This window comes from Augochlora pura, chromosome 2 (genome assembly GCF_028453695.1).
Source record: "Augochlora pura isolate Apur16 chromosome 2, APUR_v2.2.1, whole genome shotgun sequence".
Lineage (NCBI taxonomy): Eukaryota > Metazoa > Arthropoda > Insecta > Hymenoptera > Halictidae > Augochlora > Augochlora pura.
In genome coordinates this window covers 12,904,761-12,915,426 of record NC_135773.1, presented here as the reverse complement: position 1 = coordinate 12,915,426, position 10,666 = coordinate 12,904,761, and the positions used below count along the sequence as shown (strand labels likewise).

Sequence of the window (10,666 nt, the reverse complement as noted above, 5' to 3'; positions counted from 1 at the left end):
ATGTATTCAAGAATTATTCACATTGGTCAACGCTATTAATTTTTTAATAATTTCAGTTTCTCGAGCAATAATCGCATACTTAACCTTTCTCGCCTCTAATCCTTATTTATTCACGAGCCACAGAAGATTCACAATAATTCACGGTTAGCAGGAAGAAGGACAGCCCTGAGTGATCGCGATGGGAACGATCCAAAGGTTCTCGAGCACAACAGCGACGCGTAATCGCGTCAAGTAAGAATATCAAAAGCAACGCTCGTTCGCCGAGACAAAGTGGTCCCGAAAAAAGGGATCCGGGGATCTCCCAGGGACCGTTACCCTTCGCGTTCTATTCTTTTTTGCAGGTTGTTTTGTGGAACAAGGCGAGGGTAACAAGCGCGAGCCGTCGAAACAATACGAATTTCCGGGCACGCGAGACCAGCGACCAGGGGCCATAATGAAGATCGATTCGCTCGTGTTTGCTCGCTCGAGATTCCGTGAGTAGAGTGGACGTTTCATTAACAATTCAACGATGTTCGATGTTCCTCCTGGGCCCCGTTCCTGCTCCCGGTAAAATTCATTTTCGACATCCGCTCTATTTCTATCCTCCGAGTGGAATTTTATCGCGGCCCTTGACTGTCACGATATCTCACCGGCTCCCAGCCTTGTACAAAATGTCACACTGCTTTCCGGGGAAGTTTGGCTAACGTAATTTCTTGGTAGACGATCAACGATTTATCAAGAAATCGTAATGAACAATTCAAGAGGAAATTTCGAGGATGAATTGAAGCGAGACACTTTGCACAGTTATTCTGAAAAATAATGAAGTATGTTTCACAGAAAGCTGAATAGAAAAAATACAGTACAAGTGTAATTTATTACATTTTTCGTACAATATGTACTAACCGTAACGACCAAGTGACAATGATAATTGTACAGAATGTTTAAAATTAACACAGAAAAGTTTCAGTAAAATTAATACTAATATGTATTAGGTTGCATAAACAAATCTTAATCTACAAAGTGATTCAATTAAAACCGATTGAACTTGTTACTGGGTGTCACACTTTGCCGTGTATTGTTACAGTTTTTGATCGAAGTGAAAATTAACGCTGTCTCCTACGAGTTTAACAAAATTTTCTATACACTAGCTTTTATTAGTGCTATATATTATTATTATGGTGCTAGATAATTGCAAATACCAAATTTCTTTTGTTCTTTCGTTTCATAAAAATTTCACAGCACATTTTTTAAAGATCCTACTCAATAGTTTGATAGAATAGGTCGCCATTGCAGAATTAAGTTGGCTTCAAGTGGAAAGCAACGCCTCGACGTAACCAATTATCCTGATCCTCTTTCGGACATCTAATCGGTAGCGAGCAGATCAGTATATCTCTCTGTGAGCTCGCGTAAACCGGTATATTAAGGACATCCTCTTCATGATTCCGCAAATAATCACCCATCACGTTGGTACCCATTTTATCGTCAGCATAATTCTCCGGAAGAAATGCAATCTGACAACTGGGAGCCGCTGCAACCGACGCTGCGTTTGCATCTAGATCCTTCAATACGCCATCTTGTATCACCGCACCTGCATTCACGATAGCAAAATAACATTCCGTCTTAATAACAGTCGCTTACGAATAACTTGATAATGTCTATACACTCCAAATTTCATATGCTAATTACACCTCTTAGGCACGGCTGAATTTTACGCGAATGAAATTTTTCATAACTAAATTACAATTTTTCTTAATATACAATTTTTTTCGACTAGTTATATATAGTATTAGCTATATGAATATATATATTCCATTCTTAGTGTATTGTACATATACACTTCCACTTTAATCATTTACTTTAATAACTAATAATACAATTGAGTAAAACACGAAACATCCGCGAAATCCACTATAATGGCGCGTCGTGTCTAAGAGGTTAAAAGATACTGGAGTTAAATGGAAACTACGAAACCATCCGCAATCAGAGGATCAGTATTTGAATTAGTACCCGATATAAGGAGGCCTTCGATGATCAACGATATCTTCCATTCCTCCATCCTCTGTTTTTCAATCCAGTTGACACGAAGCCGAAGATTTTCCAAGGGCTGTCTAGTTTCCTTGGCGGTGTGCTGCTTCAGGACTGTGAAGAACGCCCGTGGCCTGGCCAATCGGGACATGTCAATTACGCAGGACGAGATCGACAACATCGTCTCCAGAGTCTGGTATCTGGCTAGTAATCCTTTCACGAAAGACAGGACATCCTTCGGCCCGTATTTCCATTCATCTAACCAGCATTTTGGTGTCTGCGAAATTCGAAAAAGTTCGATCATTAATCACAGTCAGACACAAGGTTACACTCCTCTCGTATAAACCGTTCGATTATGCGAACCAACTTGTCTTCCGACAGATTCATACCAACAGAGTTCTACTGTAAATGAAACTGTGCTTTTCGATTAGTCAGAAACGATATGCGATGCACGATATCCCAGAATTCGCGTAATGTCTTTTTTCCTCCGTCGCTCACCTTTGAGTCCTCGAAGCGCTGACTGTCAACGTCCGCTCGAATGAGATTCAGTGTCTTCTTAGTTAAATTAAGCTCGTCGACGAAGAACCGTTCCAATGGGTTCTTGATACCGCCGCTTCTCATCGGTGGCAACGCGAATACCGAACTGTGACGCTCCATCAAATCCTTCAAGTCTCTCTGAATCTTCGATTCGATTTTTCGGTTGTGATTCCTTTCGTCGCTGACCGACACTTTCAGCAGAACACCTGTAGAGTTACATCGCCGTTAATCTTTATCTTCTATATTCCTCAATGCATTAAACGCTTGCACTTGAGACCATTTCGACTCTAAATCCAAAATAGTTTTCCTGTCTTGCAGTATCTGGATTTGATGAGTATAAACAAATTGTATAAATAAATTTAAGACGTGATATAGCAATTCGAATCACCATACGGGTGCAAAGGATTAATCTATACAGAATAATGTTTGGGGAAAGGAAACATTGGATTGTTGCAAATTAATTGCAGCTCTGAGACGTCATAAAATAGATAAAACATTTTAGGCTTCAAATCCAATTGTCTAACACTAACAAAATAGTGTAATAAAATTAATAGAATAGTAGGATCATACTGTCGTGTTCGCGACACGTAATTCCGATATAATCTGTACATTAATAAGGACAGAATCAAAACTGGTAATATTAGGTGAGGTATTGTCTATAATAGAGGATTTTGATGTTTAACAATCAAAAGAGAACATGCGTTCCTGGGGTAATTAACTTAATATTTATCAAAAAAAGACATGTTTAAGTGTTTCTAGAAAAATAAATGAATAACCGGAAACAGACCAAAGGCACAGCAATTGGTCACGCTACAGTAGTCACCAACTAACATTGTTTTACGCTCAATACGTAATGTTATTATTCATGAAAATGAATTCCTAAGATTCTACCAATGTTGCTTTCTGCAACAAATAATGAAAGACTACCTCTAGTACAACGGAAGAAAACAAATTCAACGTAAGGAACTATCGTAAGTAGAAGTTGCAAAATGCAAAAAGGTCTGCTGGCAGAGAAGTCAGAAGGGAAGACCAGTCCTTAAATGTCACCAACTTAGCGAAAGGCCGAAGAATCAACTACATAACCAGCTAATTACTGGATTAATTAACCAACCAGCGTCTAACCAGAGACTAGACTAATTAGCCAAACAAACCTTTCAGACGGGACAGAGCGGCTTCGGCAGCACCCCTCTCCCAGGCTCTGTGCGCGTTTGCCGGAAGTCCGAAGAATTCTCTGGGTGAGTCCGTGTCAGGAACCTGTTCCAAGACTTTGAGAGCATCCTCGAAGGAGCTCCCACTAATCCTGAGGACTCCGGCTAGCTTCCTTCTGCCTTCGTAGACTTCGGTGGACCAGATATCGCGAACAATGGAGCACAAAGCCCTCATATCGTAGTCATCCTGCAACCTGCCTCCATAAATAGCGACGTCTAGCAGTCCCCTACCAGTCTGCCAGAATCCGTCGTTGTCCTTGTCCCTTTTCGACGGCATCTCCTTGACCACCAGCTCGTAGGCAGCCTCTATGTCCGCTTCGTTCCACTCGTAGGATCGGATCCAACCTTCGGGAACGAACTTCCGTCGTTCCTGGAGGGTCGCGTGCAGCCAGGACAATAGAACGCTACCGGGAACGTTCAAGCGGTCCTGCTGTCTCTGCTGGAGTTGTTGAAGAGACCTCTTCACGTTCCTTTTCACTCCTTCCGGCGCTTCGTAAGCCAGCTTCGTGCAGAGACCTGCTAGGCTCGGGTAGAAGCCTGAACACTCTTCTGTGGTTAGCCAGATCCTGGTGGATGGGTTCTTGTTGGTGGTGCACATGGGGGACCGTAGCAGACTCTCCAAGCGGGGCAGCCAGTTCAGAGCTAGGTGCAGGTTGCTCAGCAGCAGCCAGTTGCCATTTCTGTTTAGGGCACATTCGATTGTTTTCTTAGTTCTGCTTGCGTCCTGGTAAGGTTAGCGACAGCATGACATTTTACTGTTTGCGCTGGAAGACTTATTTAGCATGTCTACACTCAGCCAACACCTACATCGCACGAAGTTTATAGGTAACATGCATATATATAATAGCATAATTACATACATAATAACGATATATAACACAAGAAAACAAGTCAACTAAATACGTTTTCCATCGTCAGGAATAATTGGCAATGTAATGGAGCAAAAGTTGGCAGAATATTTTTCTACAAATATCATTATTGAAAATGTTTCTTCGCGTGCGTTAGTCATTGCCAACATCGTCGTGTTCATCCACGTACGAAGATGTGACCTCGAAGGGACTCTGGAGTCTACAATTTTCTAATTATCGTGGAACTTACAAGCAGCCAGAGGATGTTCATACAACTGAGCCACAGGTAGAGAAACAGGGCGGAGGAACAGTTCCTAAATTATTGATTCAGTTAACGTTCTAATTACCGACAAACACTTTCCAACGCGAGTTCAGCCTGCGCGACCTGACCCTGGCCTAAAGACACCTCGGTGAATCCTGTCGCGGATGCAACCTGATTGTTGGCTAGACCTTGCAGCTCCGAGCCAGGATCTGCTCCTGGAGATAGTAGCAGCAACACGGGATACGAAGCTTGTTCTTCGGCTACATTCCTCAGGGACCATGGCGGTGGAGCTAGCTCTTTCACACCTAGCAGGTAATTAGGAATAAGAAGATTTAATACGTAGCTAATAATTCTTGCTTGGATGACGATTAGGAGAAGTATAAGAATTTTTAAGAGTCTCATACAATTGTTTTTATACCAAATGTTCGTTTCAAATGTATATAAGCAAACGGTAGATAACTTTCGTATACATATGTACTTTCGTTTAACGTGGACTAATGTATCTAATGCATTATCGCATTATCTTCAACTCGGTGAAATTAATAAAGAAACGAAATAAATGTCCATGTAGCTTTTGTATCTAGCAATTACTGTGAACAACTTTTATTTTGTGTAAAAATTCACGGTCTAGTATCTCATCAAAAATATAATATTTCTTTCAATTTTGAAAAGCCACCGGTCAAGAAATGATTTGGCAACATTCATACTTCTTCCAGCGACCTCATTGCTCCGGGACTTAACGGATCAAGAAAAATTACCCAAAACTTCTGCAGCCAGTTTCGTCAGAGCGGTGTGCAGATAATCAGGTCGCAGAGTCTTGATCAGCAGGATCTTTCGGAACGTGGTCAACTCAGTCTCCGCGTAAATATTGCTGACGTCGTTCAAATAGGCGGGCTTCATTTTGACGGCGACCTGAATAAAGTGTATTAAAATGTTTCGGTGCATGCGTTTATTGCAACTAGCGGAGCACCGAGCCGGCGCTTGTTGAATGGATAGGTCTCTCGTTTTACATGAGGCAAAGCTGACACCAAAGCGCGGACGGAGAGCCGTCGCTCCTCGGGCACCCATTCAGGCACTCTGTAATCAGAATCCCCGTCGTCGTTCGATAGCACTTCGCCCAGCAGGAAGTTCCTCTCGACGTCTGGCACCGAATGCAACGAGAGCGCGAGCTGCAATGCCAGAGGCAGTCGGTGCTTCCTGTAGACCGCTTTCGCGCAGTGGTACAGGGTTAAACTTATTAATCTGTAACGAAGAGAAAACAAGGCTTTTGACATATTACCACGATTACCTCTGTTCGCCTGATCTGTGAGTTGTCATCCGGGCGACATGCAAGCGACGTCTCGTTTATTTTCCATTGGATTTACACTGCAAACTACACCCTTTTGCTAGTCGGATCTACCATTTTGCAAATTAGATTTAACCTTTCGCAAATGCCCCTGTTTACCGATTAAATTCGTCCTCTTGCAAGTCAGATTCTACTTTGCTTTCTTAAACTTTTGTAACAGGAGTGAAGTCTAATAATGTAAATTAACATCTCAGAGATGCGAAGTTTCGTAGCTTGAAACAATGGCTCAAAGTGAGAGTAAAATGAATTAGAGAAGGTGTGAATATTTTCGAAGGAAAAGCTACTCGCCGTTTCTCAATCAGTTTATCCTGCTCTTTCTTATCCTCAGACACTATCGAATTCCTATAATCCTCGGCTTCTAGGTAAATGTCCGTGAAAGCTTCCGCAGAAAAAACGTAAAGCGGACTCAACGCTGTCAGAGCCCTCACTGTCTTGTACAAACTCGCTGCGAACTTCGCCAGTTTCTCGTGATCCTTCGCTCTCCTGAAAATAAAACAAAAACCTTATTTTTGTAATATTCAGAATGTTATTTAATGCACACTAATGTATTCAAAACGAAGAACATGTTTAAGTAACTTAGTATTTGAAAAAAATGTTCATACAAAAACACACATAATGTACAAGAAACATTTTTTTAATGTTATGAAGATACAAAAAATAAATGAATTTTGTCGAAGCTCGAAGAGTTCAAAGAAAGTTTAAAAATAAATGAATGCTCAAGAATAAAGTCCATACGAAATTGTATGAAATATTAACAAATCTTTGAAGAAGTTTTTACGATTTTAATCATATCTTGGAAAAAAAATGAATTGTGTACCTAAATTAAACTTAAACTTAAAAAACCGTTATAAAATTGATGCTAAGAGATTATTATTGTGGGATTAAGGAGATTGTATAAAACTAAGATTAAAGAAAATTGTACTCTCTTAGCCAAGACACGAATACAACTTTCAGAGACAGCCGCGGAACATTAGCAAGCGTAATACCATAAATCCACGTAGGATAAGTATCAAGCGAAACGTCGCGACTCCAGGATGATCCTCTATCTGGAGGAATGAAAAATGGTGTGCCGGTCAAATAGATTTTCGCCCACCTGGAAACGTCCTCCAAGCTTCTGCGGCTTTCTTCGAGAGCGAACGCGATTTCTTTCGCTTTCGACTGAGTGGCCTCCAACGATGACAGGAGTCCACCCTGGGATCCTTCAGACTCCTGGAGGAGGTCTTGACCCCTCGCGGTCGCCAACTGCGCCAGCAGATCCAATCTCGCCGTGTCCCGTTCGCCGGATAATTTTTCTTCCCGTTCCAGTGCCTCTTTCCTTTTCGTTGCCAACTCCGGCGTTTCCTTTAACAAAACCTGTCGACAAGGTAATTAATTTTACGCCGACCGCGCCACCCTCTCAACGAATCACGAGCCTTTCAGTCTCCACCCCTGGCGGCGATTTCTTTCGCGGAGAAGTTATTAACTATTTTATTTGACATCAAGAGCAACCGGAGTTTTTAACGAGCAGATTAGATTTCAAGAATTTTATCTCGAGTGCACACAATTTCTCCGAAAAATCCTTGGAGGCTTAACAGCCTGCTAATTGGACAACCTTTTCCGGCAAGATGCCTTTTATCAAAGCAGTCATTCGCATTTATACTTCTTTCGATACTAAAGTCCATTGGTATGAAGGTTTTAATAAATTAATCATATTTTTGATATTGTAGTGGCAATTTCATTGTAGAAATGTTAACCAAATATATCGACCGTCGAGTTCAAAGATCCAAGGAACACTGCGATACAGATTCTACATGCTAATAGCAAATAAATAGATTAAACGTATGAAAGGATAGAATAGTGTTTGTTTCATAAAATCTGCGTAATTACAATCTTCGGCCAATTTTCGAATTGAAGTTTTTAATAGGCGATTCTTTCTTCGAATGTAATGGGTGTGAAAAATGGCCCGCCAAATGTTACAGATTTGCCCAAGAAGACTTGGTTTCGAGAAGCAAGCCCTGATCAACACACCGGATCCAGGTGCGCCGGTCGACTAGGCACGTGAAACGCCGCAATTTCCCGTGAAACGATTCTCACCCTCTCGACGAATCGCTCCGCCAGGCTCTTAGTACTGGCCCCGAGGGCAATCTTGAACAAGACCGCGTCAACTTCCTTCGGAAAACCATCCAATCTGTCCCGTCTGGTGGCGAGGAAAAGTTTGAAGCCCTGCGGAGGCGGCAAAGTTCGTTCACCGAGCCTCAGGGGACGCCGACGCAGCAGCGGCAACAATATCGAGGGGAACTCGACGAGCTCCTCGACCAGCAGCGGTTTCCCGAATCGCACGGCCAGCTCCAAAGCAGTCAGGAACTTCCCGTCTTCCGGCCTGGTGACCTCCATACGAGAACCGATGTTGTTCTTTAGCCAGGCGACGGCTACGCCGGACGGGTCCACAAAGATGGGGACCAACGGGCCTCTCAGGGCGCACGAAGCTGCCACGAGGCTTCCGGTGTCAGCTGGCAGACCTTGAGCTCGCCATTGAAGACGTTCCCTCTCGGTGATCAGCAGATCGATCGCCAACTTTTTCCATTTGTCGTCTCTCCCTGGATTCTGATGGCATGACCATTCAAATGATTCACGTCTCGTAACTTATTACAGGTCGATGAGGTAGTGGCTTGTGGTCACGATTATACGAAAACGATTGTTCAAAGCTGTACGATTTCGTGACAGAAATGAATAAGCATAATATCAAATAACGCAAAAATCAGAGAATAAAGATAAGACCATTGATACGTGATCATGAACTTATCAAAATAGGCAGAAACAAATTATTGTTGGGTCCCAGTGGCTTATCGTCGATGCAAACAATCTATATTTTACACATAGATCCGGGGTCTAGTCATAAGCAATACCAATAATTTTACATAATATTCTGCTATGTCATTGAAGAACCTATTATTAAGATTCTGGAAAATAAAATGCCAGGACCAAAACTAGCCTGATTTTATAATACAGAAATCCACATCAGAAATTCAAGAAACAATAATGATAAACGTAATCGACTATTTAACTTTGATAACATAGTTTTCATAATCAAGTATCTGGAACAATTAGCTACGTAACTGAACAACCGATTAATTAAGCAAAGTAGTTCGGTAGCAACTTGACTTAAGACCCAGCTGCTTATTCGCGATTACCTCGTAGACCAACAACGAAGCGACATTCGCAGCCTCGACGTCTAGCTTCTCCTTCCTAGCGGTCAGTTCCTCTAACTGTGTCTGCCAATCACGGTGTTCAGTGTCCAGTTTCTGAAGCAACGCCCTGGCAGTTGTTAGTCTGCCTTCCGTAGCCTCGGCTCTCAATTGCAAGGCTGCTGCACCCCTAGAATGCTCCGCGAGTTGTTCTTGAAGCTGCGCCACGCGGCTTTCGACGGAGTTCAGTCCGGCTGCTAACTTCCCGATCTGGGCTTCTGCAGCTGACAGACTTCTGCGATATTAACACCATCGAAAATTGTGTTCTTAACGAAGCTGATATTTCATCAAGATATACGAAGGACAGAATTCAGTGCGCATGCGCTATTATTTCTTCAACTCTGAAGAATATTTTTACTTCATTCGAAGACCGATATATCTACAACTACAATGAATATGGCAGAAAGAATGTTGGCAGATGAATGTTGGCAGAAAGCTTGAAGAAAATAGTGTTGAAAAGGAAAACGAGACTCAGAAGAGCAAGTAAGGTTTGAAACTGCGATCTAAAGGCAAAGCTCCAGGCTACCAGCACGAAATCAGTCGGCTACAGCTCCCCAATCGGTATACATTCAATAGAGAAGACGTCGAGTCTTCGGGAAGGAAATCTCAAAAGTGATAGCTAAAAATCTGTCGGGAGCTGAAGAAGAAGAAGAAGCGAAGGGGTTCTGGGGACTTTCGGGACATACTCGGCCAGCAGTCGTTGCTCTTTCTCGAGTGGCGCGACTTGCTGAAGGATCTGGCCGTATTGAAGGTTCGCCAGAACCCAAGCAGCCAATGGCGCGGCAGCCTGCGAAGCTCTCTTCGCGGTTTTCTCCTCGAAACTCTCCGGCCGCTCCTTGACCAACTTGGCAACCGCCTCCAGGCTCGCAGTCGTGCTTCTTCTCGCGTCCCACGTTCTGAATCGATCGAAGATACTTTAGAATGAAATCAAACTCGACAATCAGCGAATCAATCAGAAACGCTCCCGAGGAGACAATCGCTACCTGATCTCGTCCTTGATCCCACGTTTCGCTAGGAACGTCTTCATACTGTTCCACGAAGTATCTTTTATACCCATTAATCGGAGGACACCCTCGAGGACGTCTCTAACTGGTGCTGGGGGTGCTCTCAGCGAACGAACCTCTGATAATGCGTCAGCACTTATTCCAGCTACTGCATGGGCTGCTTGCTCGACCAATGGCTCCACTTTTCCAAGCTCACCTTCGATGTCTGCCTGCATTTCCATAAGAAATGTCACG

General features: G+C 42.9%; 1 protein-coding gene across 1 annotated transcript in view; it reads right to left on the bottom strand.

Annotated features, from left to right (window-relative positions):
- Positions 1–734: 734 nt before the first annotated feature.
- Btv (dynein cytoplasmic heavy chain beethoven) overlaps positions 735–10,666 on the bottom strand; it is a 26,915-nt gene continuing 16,983 nt past the window's right edge. Inside the window, exons 22-34 of the mRNA XM_078196001.1 lie at positions 10,412–10,641; positions 10,115–10,324; positions 9,375–9,663; positions 8,278–8,787; positions 7,298–7,557; positions 6,493–6,687; positions 5,870–6,101; positions 5,618–5,771; positions 4,945–5,164; positions 3,693–4,429; positions 2,503–2,747; positions 1,987–2,281; positions 735–1,567 (exon numbers count right to left, since the gene is read on the bottom strand). Of these exons, the coding sequence (XP_078052127.1) occupies positions 1,275–1,567; positions 1,987–2,281; positions 2,503–2,747; positions 3,693–4,429; positions 4,945–5,164; positions 5,618–5,771; positions 5,870–6,101; positions 6,493–6,687; positions 7,298–7,557; positions 8,278–8,787; positions 9,375–9,663; positions 10,115–10,324; positions 10,412–10,641 (3,870 nt within the window). The 3' untranslated portion in view covers positions 735–1,274. The remainder of the gene's footprint in view (positions 1,568–1,986; positions 2,282–2,502; positions 2,748–3,692; positions 4,430–4,944; positions 5,165–5,617; positions 5,772–5,869; positions 6,102–6,492; positions 6,688–7,297; positions 7,558–8,277; positions 8,788–9,374; positions 9,664–10,114; positions 10,325–10,411; positions 10,642–10,666) is intronic.